The sequence below is a fragment of the Tamandua tetradactyla genome, chromosome 19, assembly GCF_023851605.1.
Source record: "Tamandua tetradactyla isolate mTamTet1 chromosome 19, mTamTet1.pri, whole genome shotgun sequence".
NCBI classification, from domain to species: Eukaryota; Metazoa; Chordata; class Mammalia; order Pilosa; family Myrmecophagidae; genus Tamandua; species Tamandua tetradactyla.
This window is the reverse complement of record NC_135345.1, coordinates 73,263,704-73,280,255: the sequence shown is the minus strand read 5'-3', so window position 1 is coordinate 73,280,255 and position 16,552 is coordinate 73,263,704. Positions and strand designations below refer to the sequence as shown.

Genomic DNA, 16,552 nt, shown 5'->3' with positions numbered 1-16,552 from the left:
ATGCTGGTCTTCCAGGAAGATGGATGGCTGGAGGAGCATGAGATGAGCCCTACTCCACTTAAGAGTTAGAGGAGGGACACGAAGGATGCTGTGATGGTGATTCAGGAGTGCAGCTGACCTGGGAGAGTTTCTGCACAACCTGGGGCAGCCCTGGCTGCAGAGGCCAAGGAACTGAGAGGCAGAAAGCTGGAGGTTGATGGGAAGGCACGGAGCACACGGGAGTGCACGGATGGGAACACAGGACTAGGGAGTAAGCCAGGCTGCATTTCTTGGGTGTGCTTGCCTCACCAGCACAGCCCCATGAACGTTGACGCACCCCACACCCCATGAACCAAAACCCTATCACCCGTTCCCATTTCCTATACTCCAGATGCCCCCACTCCCCCAGCCCCCACTACACATAACTTCCCCTCATCCCCACCACAGGTGTAGCCCAACCCACTTCTCCTGCACACCTCTGTAGCACTGACTCCAACCCTCTGTTCCCTGCAGTTTGTTGTCAGTGCATAAAGGTTGTCGGCACCAACCTCCATACATAGGCTGCACCCGACACAAGCCCATAGGCACCACACCCTGCCTGAGATCTGTGCATTTGTTTTTGGCACTACCAGGCCCACTCATTCACACAGGCCACCAATCACATCATTCATCTCTGGGAACCACACTTTACAGCGGTTCTAGAATAGCATATGTGCACAGCTCTCATCCTCACTTCCCAGCTCTGAGAAAGTTCTGACCTGTGCAGCCAGTTCACACCTACCCCCAATTCACACAGGAGTAAGGATAACCTGCTGCCACAGCTCTATGCCTGTGAACAAGGGGCCCATGTCTTAGACCAGTGCTCACAAAATTCATGACCCCATGACCGGTACACTTGCACAGCTACATCCTCCCTGGCCACAGGGCACCCACATACACAGGCATCAGCATAACACCCCCAAATGGCATCCATACCTGCCCTGAGACAAATCTCCACACTGAGTGTCCCATGCTGTGTCTTGCTTCCTGCTGTATGACCATTCCACAAACACAAGGCCTTAGACTACTGAAAGAAATCAACAACAAAAAAAGTCAATCAAGATAGTTATATGCCAGGAAGACAGCAGAAGATCACTAAGCATATCACAATGCAGACAGATATCGCCTGCTTAATGAACAAATTAGAACACCAGAAGAGACTCAGACCTTGGAACAACTAAACAAAGATATTTATATGTCTCTACTTAATAAAATAGGAGGAATAACAAATGACCTAAATGAGATCAAGAAGACAGAAGAGAGCATAAAGAGGAACTTGAAAAGATAAATAGAAAAACAGCAGATATCACAGCTATTAAAGACTCTGTTGACCAAATAAAAAACATACTGGAGGCACACAACACTACATTTGAAGAGACAGAAGAAAGAACAAGTGATATAGAGGACAGGATAATTGATTGAAAGACTCAAAATAAAATGGCAAAAAAGATGGAAAAATTGAACTGGAATTCAGGGAAATGATAGACCAAACAAAGCATACAATATAAGGCTGATTGGTGTCCCAGAATGAGAAGAGAGAAGGAATGGGATAGGAAGAGTAGTCAAGGATGTAACGGGGAAAACTTCCCAACCCTCATAAAGTACATAAATATATGTCAAAGAAGCTCAAAAAACTTGTTTGTTGACAAGTTTGCTGTCAACAAACTCAAAACAGAATAAATCCAAATTTCTGGTGGTCCTTACTAACAACTATTGAGAAAAAAACATTGACCAGATAAGTAACTGCAGGCAAAGTACCAGGGGATGTATTGCTTTGCTCAAGCAATTATATCACATCTGAAACAGCAGCTGCAATTGGAGTTACCACCTGGTTGAGCTTACAATGAACCACTGTCATCTTCCAAGACCCATCTGTTTTCTGCACAGGCCAAATAGGAGAGTTGAATGGGGAAGTAGTGGGAATCACCAGCCCTGAATATTTCAAGTCCTTAAGAGTAGCAGAAATCACTGCAATCCCTTCAGGAATCCAGTATTAATTCTGATTTACTATTTTGCTTGGTAGGGTAGTCCTAGTGGCTTCCACTTTGCCTTTCCCACCATAACAGCCCTCACTGTGCAAGTCAGAGAGCCAACGTGGAGATTAGGACAGTTGCTCAGTGTTTTTATTCCAATTATGCATTATGGAACTGGGGAAATATCTACAGAATGGGTCTGGGTTTCCACTGGACTCACTGTGAGGCAAACCTGAGCTAAAACTCCAGTGATCACCTGGTCTCCCTAAGCTCCAGCTCTGACTGGTGGACCAGAGTGATGTTTTGGGTGACCTGGAATTAATGTCACTTCTGAACCAGTGTTGAATAATCCCCAAAATATCTGATCATTTCCTTTTCCCCAGTGCACCGTTGCCCTGGTAAAAGGCCATCAGTCTCCTTGGGGAAGGCCTGGAGGAAGATTAATAGCATAAATTTCTGGAAGTGTAACAATTTTCTCCCCCAAAGAGATCTGGCCTCCCCTTCATTTAAGGGGCTCTGGGTCAATAAATTGTCTCTAGTCTGGAAATTGACTAAGGGGCCATGGCTCTATGTTTTGGTAATTCATGTTAAACTTCTGTTCACTTGACCTAGAACTCTTTTGCTTATGCAGCTTGAACAAGAATTTAGTAGACTGCCCATCTATTGTATTCCTATGTACCCCATGATTTACTAGCAAACACCACAAATTTTTGTGTTTCAGATTATTCTGATTCCTGCTTTGAGTTTCCTGTCTATTGTAATAACCACATCCACCCTGTCTTGGTGATTAAGTGCTGTCATTGGCTTCTCCCAACTCAGGATCCCATCATCTGCATTGTGTTTAAAGTTTCCAAGTCAGTGAGAGCAGTTCCCACAGTAATATCTGCCCTACAGAGAAGTGCAACTACAGCACACTTCAGGGATGATGGTGCTAGTCTCACAAATTTATTTCTCGCTGCTCAAGTAAAAGCTACATCCTCTGGGCATTCTTGGGGTGTAAGAGCAGGCTTTTCATGATAAATCCACTCTAACATTCCAGTCTCTCTAAGCCTCTGGATCTCCTCATGTACATTATACATGGGCAGCTCTGGCATTTCAACCTCAGGTAATGTTGGTCACCTTTTAATACGTGCTTCAGTCAACCATCCAAACAAACTGTTAATGCCTTTTCTAACCCCTCAAGGTATTACACTGAATGCAGAATCTCTGGTTATTGGGCCCATATCGGGGTTTCAGCCATACTTTCTTCCCACCATTATCCCACACCCTTAAAATCCATTGCCACACATATTCCCCTGATTTCTTTCTATATGAATTGGAAAACTCACACAGTTCTTTTGGAGTATAATATACCTCCTCATTTGAGAGACTTTGCTGTTCACCTTTACCAGCCTGTTGGGACTTTAGCCTAGTTATAAGTCTTGAAGAAATGAGGGGTGGTGGGGTTGCTTCGTGAAAAGAATTAGAAATATCTTCCAAGCCATTTGTTTCAGGGCATCCATTTGCAGTTTCTTCTGCTGAAAGAGGATTAAACGCTCTAGGGCTAATCCCTTCAGGAGGAGTTGGGGTGGCCAACTCATCATGGCAGGCTGAAGGTGGGGCTGTTATGTCCTCAAGGCAAACTTTTATAGGGTTATCTGGAAAGTACTGAGCATAACCTAGGGTTTCAACCACACCCCCAATATCATTATCAATCTACATGTCACCAACCCGTTTTTCAGGGTCCCCCACTCCTTTCCAATCAATGTCCTCACTTTAATGGCAGGCACCATGCAAGATTGACATTTCAGTTTACGTGGCAAAGTGGCTACCCTAACAATAAGATTATGAGGCTGATTTTCAGAGATCTCCAGTCTACAGCTACAGGAAATAAGATTTTCCTTCAGGACATTCCTAAAAACGTTTACATTTGTCAGACAGCACTTAAGCCCATCCCTTTCACTCCTTAGTGTATCCAGGGTATCTAACAACAACCAGCCAGCATCTCTAAACCCACTATTTCCACAAAGCTCCATAAAGATTACAAAAACATTATACCCCAGAACCTGGCTTTGTACAAAGCATTAGAAGAATTGAATTGTGATATTTGACTATCTCTTACCATGGATTGGCAGTGTCATTTTGATTATGGGTATAAGAGTCCTCAGTGCCTTTGAGTCCAGTCTGAGTAGAAAACAATTCATAGAAATTCATTTTTGAATTTATGTTTCTTAAGCGACGCTCCTGGTAACAAGCTGTATTAGTTTGGGCTCTCTAGAGAGACAGAATCAACAGGATATATCCACAAATATAAAATTTATAAAAGTATCTCATATAACCATGGAAACATACAATCCACAATCCATAGGAACAGCTGAGAAGCTGATGATTCCAATTGAGGGTCTGGACCAACTCCACAGGATATGCTTGCAAGCTGAAGCAGGAAGAGAGCCTGTCTCTTCTGATTCCTCCTGAAAAGGCTTCCAGTGATTAGATCAAGTTTCACTCGTTGCAGAAGACACTTCCCCTGGATGATTACAAATGCAATCAGCTGTGGATGCAGCTGATGTGATCATGATTTAATTCTATGAAATGTGTCATCACAACAGACAGGCCAGCACTTGCCCAACCAGAGAAACATGTACCACCACCTGGCCAAATTGACACATGAAACTGACCATGACAAGAGGTATAGGGGGTAATCTAAAAATGCGTTCTATGGCCATCACTAAACAGGAAGCTATAAACATTACTATAGCACTACCACAAGCAGATCATTCGTGGGGAGGGGACAAGAGATAAGGGGAAGTTTTTGTGGTTGTTGTTGTTTTGGGAGGTCATGGCCCAGGAATTGAACTCAGGTCTCCTGCATGGGAGCAGGAATTCTACCACTGAACTACACTTGCACCCCCAAGGGTAGGCAGGGTGTGGTGCCTATGGGCTTGTGTCGGGTGCAGCCTATGTATGGAGTTTGGTGCCGACAACCTTTATGCACTGACAACAAAATGCAGGGAACAGAGGGTTGGAGTCAGTGCTACGGAGGTGTGCAGGAGAGGTAGGTTGGGCTACACCTGTGGTGGGGATGAGGGGAAGTTATGTGTAGTGGGGGCTGGGGGAGTGGGGGCATCTGGAGTATAGGAAATGGGAACGGGTGATAGGGTTTTGGTTCATGGGGTGTGGGGTGCGTCAACGTTCATGGGGCTGTGCTGGTGAGGCAAGCACACCCAAGAAATGCAGCCTGGCTTACTCCCTAGTCCTGTGTTCCCATCCGTGCACTCCCGTGTGCTCCGTGCCTTCCCATCAACCTCCAGCTTTCTGCCTCTCAGTTCCTTGGCCTCTGCAGCCAGGGCTGCCCCAGGTTGTGCAGAAACTCTCCCAGGTCAGCTGCACTCCTGAATCACCATCACAGCATCCTTCGTGTCCCTCCTCTAACTCTTACGTGGAGTAGGGCTCATCTCATGCTCCTCTAGTGGCCATGTCTGAGCATCTGTGAGAGAATGGCTCGGCAGGGCCTGGGTTTGGTGCCTGTGCTTGCTGTGTGCCTCTAGACATCTTTTTGTAGTGCACCATGTTCCATCATACAAACGTATCATAGTTCACCATTCTGCTTCTCAATCATTGCACCCTTCAGCCCCTGCCATCTTCTGGCCTCATGGATCACATCAGCTGCATCCACAGCTGATTGCATTTGTAATCATCCAGGGGAAGTGTCTTCTGCAATGAGTGAAACTTGATCTAATCACTGGAAGCCTTTTCAGGAGGAAAAACCAATAAGCAAATTTATCTGGAAGGGCAGGGTACCCCAAATTGCTAAAAGTATCTTGAGGAAAAAAAAAAACGAAGCTGGAGGTCTCACGCTGCCGGACTTTAAGCCATATTATGAAGCCACAGTGGTCAAAACAGCATGGTATTGGCATAAAGATAGATATATTGACCAACGGAATTGAATAGAGTGCACATATATAGACCCTCTCATCTATGGACATTTGATCTTTGATAAGGCAGTCAAGCCAACTCACCTGGGACAGAACAGTCTCTTCAATAAATGGTGCCTAGAGAATTGGATAGCCATATGCAAAAGAATGAAAGAAGACCCGTATCTCACACCCTATACAAAAGTTAACTCAAAATGGATCAAAGATCTAAACATTAGGTCTAAGACCATAAAACAGTTAGAGGAAAATGTTGGGAGATATCTTATGAAACTTACAATTGGAGGCGGTTTTATGGACCTTAAACCTAAAGCAAGAGCACTGAAGAAATAAATAAATAAATGGGAGCTCCTCAAAATTAAACACTTTTGTGCATCAAAGAACTTCATCAAGAAAGTAGAAAGACAGCCTACACAATGGGAGAAATTATTTGGAAATGACATATAAGATAAAGGGCTAGTATCCAGAATTTATAAAGAGATTGTTCAACTCAACAACAAAAAGACAGCCAACCCAATTACAAAATGGGAAAAAGGCTTGAACAGACACCTCTCAGAAGAGGAAATACAAATGGCCAAAAGGCACATGAAGAGATGTCCCTGGCCAGTAGAGAAATTGAAATCAAAACCACAATGAAATATCATCTCACACCCACCAGAATGGCCATTATCAACAAAATAAAAAATGACAAGTGCTGGAGAGGATGCGGAGAAAAAGGCACACTTATCCACTGTTGGTGGGAATGTCAAATGGTGCAACCACTGTGGAAGGCAGTTTGGCAGATCCTCAAAAATCTGAATATAGAATTGCCATACGACCCAGCAATACCATTGCTAGGTATCTACTCAAAGGACTTAAGGGCAAAGACAGAAATGGACATTTGCACACCAATGTTTATAGCAGCATTATTTACAATTGCAAAGAGATGGAAACAGCCAAAATGTCCATCAACAGACGAGTGGCTAAACAAACTGTGGCATACACATACGATGGCCACTAAGCACTGTCTGGCAGGTGTTCTCCCGACGTGGTGTCTCCCATCTCTGGACCATCGGCCTAGTGAGTGAGCCTGTCACCTCAGAGAGAATTTGTTCAACGTGTGGCACAGGAGGGTGGAGTGAGTACTGCCAACTGCTCAGGCTGCTACCCCCTGCCCACGCCCGGCCCATAAAACACTGCCATCTCAGCTGGATGGCCTTAGTGTGTTCAGCTGGTGCTTTGCCTTGTCACATGAGTTGGAGACTTCAGCAGGGAATTCATCCATCTGTGTTGCAAAACATGAACTGCTTCTCCCCCTGCCCTGTATCATGACACACCCTGCATGTGGCTCCTGATTCTCTTTGCAGCTGTTTGAGAGCTTCAGGTGCTTCTGGAACATTAAGCCAGATCTTTATTTTGCCTGGGTTCCTTTATTTTATTTTGTTTTAGTGCTCAAACTTTTTCATTATGAAAAATACAGAGTAAAGAGAAGAATAGTACATTTATAGTTGTACACCTCTCACCTAGATTTAGTACCTCTAATGCTTTGCCCTTGTTCTGGTTTGCTAGTTGCCAGAATGCAATATCCCAGAAACAGAATGGCTTTTAAAAAGGGGAATTTAATAAGTTGCTAGTTAAGACATTTAAGGCTGAGAAAATGTCCCAATTAAAGCAAGCCTACAGAAATATCCAATCTAAGTCATCCATGGAAAGATACCTTGGTCCAAGAAGGCTGATGCAGTTCATGGTTTCTCTCTCAAGTGAGAAGGCACATGGTGAATACAGTCAGAATTTCTCATCTGGAGGGGTACATGGTGAACAAGGCATCATCTGCTACCTTTCTCTCCTGGCTTCCTGTTTCATGAAGTTCCCGAGGAGGTGTTTTCCTTCTCCCTCTCCAAAGGTCTCTGGCTCATGGACTCTCTACTTTGTGGTGCTGCAGCATTCTCTGCTTTCTCTGAATCTCCCAAAATCTTTCCTCTTTTATACGACTTCAGAAAAGAAGTATAATTAATCAAATATCAATGGCAGAGAGGGTTCAAATAGAGTCGAGAGGCTACTCTGGAAGTGGTTCTTATGCAAGCTTCAGGTAGACCTTGCTACCTCTCATAACCTGCCAACCCCCAACCAGCACCATTCCAGCCAATCCTAATGAACACCTAAGGCAATATATAAGATTCCACAAGGGTTCCATGCACAAGAGTAACTTTCCAGAAACATACAACATCCAGATTTGTCCCTGGTCCAGATAAGTCTTGAAACCTAGCCCAACCTCTCCAGAACATCAGACTGTTCTATCTCCCTACCTCATATTAGTGACAGACCCTTTAAATGTCAAAAACTTAGAATTGTCATAGTCCAAACAACCTTAAAGAGAGGTATGGAAAAATCAAAGGTAATGTTGGAATTATACATAAAAGATAGGACTTAACAAACGAATGTGAATGCTGAATCATTAAATTCATATCTCTTTTAGTCTCCAGTATTTTAGAGCAACTAGAAGTAAAAACCTAAAATGGTGAAATTGTATCCTCCATCAAAGTCTAAAATATGTTCTACAACAAATTGTGGTGCTGTGGTGCTGTGCCTTGAAATTTATGACTTTTTTGCATATACGTTATTTTTCACAAAAAAAGAAAGAAAGAAAAAAAGTCGGTTGTGATGATAGAAAAGTATTTAAGCCCTCTACCCTCCTATATTCTGGAGAAGGAAAAATATGAGAGGATCATATGGTAGCCTATGACAAACTCAGGGATCTGTCCTGTACCCACTTGTTGAAGAGTGCTTTGAAAACTATTGCTTTTTTATTTCTTTTCTTTGTATATATATATATATATATATATATATATATATACACACACACACAAAGTAAATATATTTTATAAAGTAAAATATATATTTTACTATATTTACTTTGTGTAAAATATATATTTTACTACACAATAAAAGAAAGTTAAAAAAAGTAAAGTATTGATAGGATTTAAGCAGGGAATGATCTATAACATATGTTTTAAAAAAACTTGTACTGTTATTAAGGGTTGACATGACTAAAATATAATAAGTACATAGCAATGAATAAGGAGCAAAAACAAAAACAGAAAAATACATTGGAATAATAACCAAAGAATGGGAAAAGGAAGAAATAAAGATTTGTAAGAAACATGGAAAAATGTAAAAGAAATGTAATATATGTTAAAGATATAGTGAGATAGATAACCACACCAGTGGGATCGTTCATAAATACAGTTTTGAAAAATAACTTACCAGTTAGTCTCAAAATAATTACAAAAGTTCCCTTCCCAGTATTTCCCTCCACTGAATCTATCTTAAGGAAATAATCACTATTGACACAAACGTATGCACAGGGTGCTGATTTAAGTGTTAGTTAAAATAAAGGTTTCTAATAGTTTATTCCATGGTATAGCAATCAAGTGTAATTTCATTCTCTCCTCTGTACCTTTTGAAATTTATTTTAAAAACTCTACAAGTGGCAAATTTTGTTTTGATAATCAGATAGTTATTGGAGAAGCAAATATCCAAATAAGCTCATCATAACACATAGATGATACGGTACAGAAGAAAAAATAAAGTGAAAAAAAGGGTCTTCAGTATTAGGAAGAGCTGAGTTTCAACCTTGTTTTACCACTTTCAAGCTTCACTATTTGGGGCAAACCTACTTCCTTTAGATGCAGTGTCCATACCTGTAAAATGTGGATAATAATTTATAGCTTAGAGCACTTCTGTAAGGATTAAATGCATAAATATCACTTATATGGTATTGTGAAACATTCTAACTACTACAATAAGCTATTATGAATTCCTCTAGTTGCAATCAAAATAACAACAATTTTGCACTTATTATGTGGTTGTCACTTTGGTTTGTATTTCAGTAAGCATTTTTTCCCATTTAATTCTCACAAAAAAAGGGATAAACTATCATTGTCCCCATCTTATAGATGAGGAAATTGAGACACAGGAATGTTATTTGTCCAAGGCATTAAGGACGTGGGTGGTAAATCCAATATCTGATTACAGAATCCACATTCTTAGTGACTATTCATTTTTAAGACATTTTAGCTCTCTTCTCTTTTATCTTTGTTACTCCAATTTATAGGTAAGTTCTCCATTTGTATATAATAGGTGTGCAGAAATGTGTATGCAGAAATTTGCTCATTCAACATTAAGCCTGTCCCTAAAGCTAAGTGACAGATGACCTTTGCCTGTGGCATTCATTCAGCATATATTTATCCTGTCTTTTACTGTCATCACAAAAAAAGGCTGGTATGACCTAATTCTTCATAGTAGTAATGAATTCATATTCTAGTTGCAAGGAAAAGATGAGACAATTGCAATATAAGTTAGGTTGTTATAAAAAAAGGACACAGTATTTCTGCAATAAGAATGCAGACAACCTTTCTTAGACAAAGCTTTTCCTAGATAAGTAGCTTTTGAATAGACCTTGAGCATATGGTGGACAGTCAAATCAGGGAGTGAGGTAGAGAATAAGTAATAAATGAGCAATCATGGCTAATCATCTCTGTTTGACTGGAGTTCAAGACACAATTTGTTTGGGAATGATAACAAAGAGACAAGGACCACGCCATGATCAGTTTTGGAGTGTCTGTAGAACACTCAATAGGCAGGAGAACCTCTGAAGGCATTTCACAAAGGAGAGCAAATCAGTCCTCTACTTCAGGAAGATAACTCTGCCAACTATAGAAAGAATTGAAAGACAGGAAAGTGAGAGGTGGGATGTGATTCGGAGAGGAGGGGTTTTTAATCATTCACTGAGTAATTGAAGATGACCAAGGGGAGGTAGATTAGAGGTAAGAGTGTAAGGATTGGTTATGATCAGTTTCACATACATGTAGAATGTTCATCCCTGTGAAAATGCCCATTAGGAAGTGATAAATCTCCATCAAAATAATCTTCAGTGTCTTAATATCCCAATTGTAAAATAATATTTTAGCAAACTGAGGTAAAGAAATATAAGATCAAATTCTATCTCCAAGTCGTCAAAAAGTTGCCCTTCTGAATGCAGAAAATAAAATTTTCATGTTCAAATCTTGGATCCCACATAGTTAAGTAAAATTCTTTCTTAAAAGTCCGCGATGTTGAAAAGCTTTTTGCGTAGAGCCACTTAAATGACTAGAAAAGCACAGTAGTTCCAAGTCCAGAGTATTATTCTTATTTGCCAAGCCATTTGTCATTTTATGATTCCAGATTTTTAGGAAATCCTCTCACCCCAAAATAAAAATTAACATTTACAAGATGGACATTACATAATTTTAACAGAGCAGAAAACAAGATTTGCTGGTTCAATTCTTAACACTAGCACTATTTAATAAGCCTAGGGTGCTGGATTTAAATGTTTTGTGCCCTGTAGGAAATATGGAATAATTGTTCTTGCTTTCCACATATTTCATGGGAGTCTTATGATGATGGTTCAAACTATCTGATTAACCTGTAAAGGGTGCTATTCTTCGGCCAAATGCTGCATGAGTAAAAATTTGCTTCTTTACATAAGAAAAGGTATCCAGTTGAGGTTATGAATCATCTCTATAACAAACCTGGGTTCAGTTAGAGCATGAATTTCACTTATGAAAATATTAAAAAGCCAACATCCACTCCTATGGAACAATGCTATGATTTCCCAACTTTAATTGTACTGTATAAAAAAAAATCAGCTTTTAAATACAAAGCAATATAGTGCTATTTTATTTTCAACTTCAGCTCTAAATGCAGCTAAGGTAGGGTTATTACTCACAGATCCACAAAATCTGGCTTCCAGAGTTATCTAAATAAATTAATGGAGATGACAAAGGCAGTAGCACAGAACTTCATGAGATCCGATACATCTCTAAGAAGGCTAAGTATATTTTAAAAGCTCAAGCACATTAACAATTCTGTAGTTTACAATTTCAAATCCAAAAGCAGTGAGATAATTCACAAAAAAGTATTTTTAATGCAAAGTACAAGATCATGGTCACCATTCGTGGAAAATGTATTTCCAAACACATAAATAAACACTTATATTCACCTATACACATGTCCTTAACTCATGCACAAATGGTTAAGTTGGGAAGGATCAGGCATTGAAAACTGTTCCCTAGAAAATGGACTTATTCAGGCAGGCTTGTATGTATCGCTGAACACATTTTACAATGATCTTAAGATAATTTTTGTTTACCTGTTGTTGATTGATTAATTTTGCCAGAGAGGGCTTTCAGTAAATGTTTGTTTCACAATATTCACAGAAAGAATTCAAATATAAAACCACAAAAAGCAATGGTATTTCAATGTAAAACACACAGTAAAGTTAGAATAATCATATTAGCTCTTTTTTAATCTCATTGCTCTTGGTATCTTCTCCCAATTCTTCCATCATTAATTCCTGCTTGGGTTTTCCAGCACTTTTCCTGTAAAGCAAATTTTCCCCATGAGGATTTGGAAATGTAGGTTCTTGGGCTAGCTGATTAGTTATGTTTATGAGTACATTATTTTTAGCTCTTAGGGAGTAGGCTTTCTTAGCCTTTGCTCTTTGGCAGAACTGGAGCTGAAAAGCATCTTGAAAACCACGGCGGAAATTCTCATTGAAGAAACCATAAATGATTGGGTTGATGCTGCTGTTGCAAAATGCCAGCCAGTGTGCAAAAGGGTATATGTAAATGTTGATAACCTGCAGTTCATTTGGAGAAAGGGCAACATAATCTGAGAGCATCATCAGAGTCCACAGAGGCAGCCAGGAGAGAATGAAAAGCAGGGCTACGATCAGGAGCATCTTAATGGCCTTTTGCTTCTTCTTGGACACTGCATGCCCCTGTTCCTGGTTCTGATTACCAATGTGGGGCACTGCCATCTTGAAGAGTGAAATCCCAATTCTTCCATACATGATGACAATGAGGGACAGTGGAGCCAGGTAGATATTGGCAAACAGCACAGTGGTATAGATCTTCCTCATTTCCTGATTTGGCCAATCTTCGCGGCACCAGTAGACTGGGATGGTTTTATTGTGGGAGTTCAGTTTCACTCGATAATATCTTTCTTCTTGTACATGTAACATTATTCCCGATGGAGACATAATGGTGATGGCTAGGACCCAGATGATCACAATAATGACAAACGCTGTCTTGATAGTGAACTTTGGTTTAAAAGGGTAGACGACACATCGGAACCTGCAATTAAAGGCAAAGATCAGTGAGAAATTACCTGAAAACTTCTGCATCATGAATCAAATTCATTTAAGTAATTACTATGGACTTCCCACCAACATTCTCCTCCAACACAGAAAGGTACCATGGACAGTAGAGAGAGACTTGCATTGACATTTTCTGTAATTGACATATGAGATAACTTTCAACTCAAAATTTGAATAAAGTATAGCAGAGACTACTGATAATAAAAGTAATAATTATAATAAAGATAACTAGCATATATTGAACATGAACATTTAAAACATTTAAATGTTTTGAACAGACTATCTTTTTAAGCTTCTCCATTTAAAATATGAGAAAATAGGGTAAGAAAAGTTAAAAATCTTGTCCATAATTACACAAGATTTTTGTTTGTTCATTTTGTTTTCATGGGCAGGCAGCAGGAAACGAATACACAGGATTTTAACGCAGGTAGTTTGATTCCAGAGCACATCCTCTCAAAGTCTACAGTGTGTTAAACGTGTTAAGATTGCTATCTTTATAAGACTGGGTAGACTTTTAAATTGGTGCCCATCAACATTACCATTTCTTGCTTATGGCTTTGTGTGGTCTCCTCCCACATTATCTGTGGCCTTGGCCGTATAACTTACTTTGGCCAATGGAACATTAGCAAACATGATGCAAGAGAGACTAATTATATGTTTGCACATCAGGATTTGTCCTTTTGAATTCCTTTTCTTGAAAGTCAGCTGCCAGGTTGTAAAGAATCTTGAACTAATTGAAGGGACATGTGGAGAGAGACCTCAAAGACTGAAATGCTGGCCATCTTGGAGGTTCCAGCCCCAACACAGCACCTAAGTGACAGCTACAACAGGAGTGATTTCAGCTAGAATACAAGAGGAGAAACCTCAGGGCAGGAAAGTGGACAGACCCAGACATGTGGAGAGGGTGAGTATTCTACTTTGCAAGCTTCCAGAATGTGATATCCCAGGAGTGGAATGGCTTTTAAAAAGGGGAATTTATTAAGTTGCAAGTTTACATGCTCTAAGGCTGTGAAAATGTCCAAATTAAAGCAAGTCTATAGAAAAGTTCAATCTAACGCATCAAGGGAAAGTTACCTTAGTTCAAGAAGGCTGATGATATTCAGGGTTTCTTTCTCAACTGAAAAGGCACATGGCAAATATGGCCATATCTGCTAACTTTCTCCTCAGTTTTCCTGTTTCATGAAGCTCCCCTGGAGGTGTTTTCCTTCTTCATCTCCAAAGATCTCTGGCTGCATGGGCTTTAAAGCTTTTTTCCAAAATGGTTTCCTCTTAAAGGACTCTAGTAAGCAACCCCACCTTGAATGGATGGAGACACATCTCCATGGAAGAACCACAGTTGGGTGGGTCACATCTCCATGGGAACAATCAAAAAGCTCCCTCCCAGCAATATTGAATGAGGATTAAAAGACATGACTTTTGTGGGGTCCACAACAGATTCAAACTGGCACAGTGAGTTTGCCCTGGAAGCAGAGGGTAGGCCTTCCACTTCTTTGTTTAGGAAGAGTGGTGCCACCTCAGGTCTCAGAGAAGGTGGGGCACATAAACTGGGAACTGGGGGGAACCTGGCTGCCACCATATTCTTCTGGAGAGGTTGGGCATGTGCCCCAGAGATGGAAGAGAACGTGGATGTGACCCTTATGTATAGAGAGGGTGGAGCCAAAAAAAATGGTGGTCCTCCCAACGAGCCCGTGTTGCAACATGCCCCAGCATTTGGAGATAAAGGCACTGCATAGGTCCTTAGAAAGGTTGGGACTGCTGCTTTCTAAAGCCCCAAGGATGAATGACTTAGATTTTCAAATCTAATGGTGTTTGCTATGCAGGTTTCCAGAAATCTATGGGTCTGGTGACCTCCGTTTCTTTCAAGTTCCTCCCTATGGAAATGAGTGTATGTATCCTATGACTGTTCCTCCTTTGTATATTGGTAGTAGATAACTTGTCTGAGTTTTACAGGTCCAGAGCCAGAGGAAAATTTTGCCTTAGAATAGACCATGCCTGTAAGTGACTTTGATGAGATGTTGTACTGTTTTAACTTTGAATTGTATTTGTATTGTTACTGAAATTATTTAAGGCATTTTTGATATTGTGATGAAACGAATATGCTTTGTATATGGAAAAAGCATGTCAAAGCATGTCTGGACCCTAATATTTTAGGGTCCAGAGGGTGGAATATGTTGATTTGTAAGTATTATGTACCATAGAAAACCATATTTTTGTCCTGATCCAATCTTGTGGGAGCAACTGTTTCTGTTAACCCTGATTCAACATTATATGTGGAGGCTTTTGATTAGATTATCTCCACAGAGATGTGACTCACCCAATTGTGGATGTGAAAGTTTGATTACTTGGAGATGTTAGTCCACCCATTCCAGGTGGGTCTTAATTTGTTTATTGGAATGCTTTAAAAGAAGAAATATTTTGGAGACCATCAGAAACTACAGAAATGACAGAGGTTGACAGAGAGAGAGGCAACAGAAACTTTAGGGTCAATAGAGAAAGCAGAGACACAGATGTTTGGAGATGCTTGGAGCCTAGAAGACATTGCTGTTTGCCTTCCTGTGAGATGTTAAGCAAGCCAGAACCTGCAGACAGCCAAAGGAAGCCAAGATGTGAAAACCAGCTCCAGAGAAGCAAAGTGAGGAGCCCCCACAGGAACAGAGACTGAAAGCAATGGAGCCCAGGAGCAAGGGAGCAGCAGATGCCAGCCATGTGACTTTCCAGCTGACAGAGGTGTTTCAGACAGTATCACAGTATCAGCCTTTCTTGAATGAAAGTAACCTCTTGTTGGTGCCTTAATTTGGACACTTCATTTCCTTAGAATTGTAAACTTTTGGCTTATTAAGTTCCCGCTTTGTAAAAGCTCTTCTAGTTCTGGTATATCACATTCTAGCAGCTTCCAGTCTGGAACAGTTAGCATCCAAAACTAACAGGACTTGGAGAATGACTGGAGAGAAGTTGAAGAAATAAGGAGGAATCAAGGATAAATGTCATATTTTTAACTTGAATTGGGTGAATTATCTTGCCATCCACTGATTTGGGGAACATGAAAAAAGGAGATGACTTTTTCTTTTGTTTTGTGTCATGGCTGGAGGTGAAGATAGTGAATTCAGTCTGGTTTGTTTATTTGAGGGACCTGTTGTTGAAAGTGTAGATAAAGTTATTGAGTAGGAATTGTGAACATTGGAAAGGAATTCAGGAGAAGATTTAACCTGGATAAATAATTTGGGGGATGTTTTTTATTTTGGCTTCCTCCAAGAGCAGATCTTGAGAAAAAGGAATTGTGTGCAAGTACTTTCTATGGAGAAGAAGGTTTGGTGGTTTTGAAATACATCCACATGCTTTGACACTTCATCCATAGTAGGTGAGTCTAATTGCCTTCCCCTTGAATGTAGATTGGCCTTAAAGGCTTAGTTCTAAGGAACAGAATGTAGTAGAAGTGATACTATGTGGATGTATGGGCACTATCTCTTGGGGCA

At 40.5% G+C, this 16,552-nt stretch overlaps 1 protein-coding gene across 1 annotated transcript in view; it reads right to left on the bottom strand.

Moving 5' to 3' along the window:
• Positions 1-11,533: 11,533 nt before the first annotated feature.
• NPFFR2 (neuropeptide FF receptor 2) overlaps positions 11,534-16,552 on the bottom strand; it is a 114,790-nt gene continuing 109,771 nt past the window's right edge. Inside the window, exon 4 of the mRNA XM_077137166.1 lies at positions 11,534-13,056. Within this exon, the coding sequence (XP_076993281.1) occupies positions 12,210-13,056 (847 nt within the window). The 3' untranslated portion in view covers positions 11,534-12,209. The remainder of the gene's footprint in view (positions 13,057-16,552) is intronic.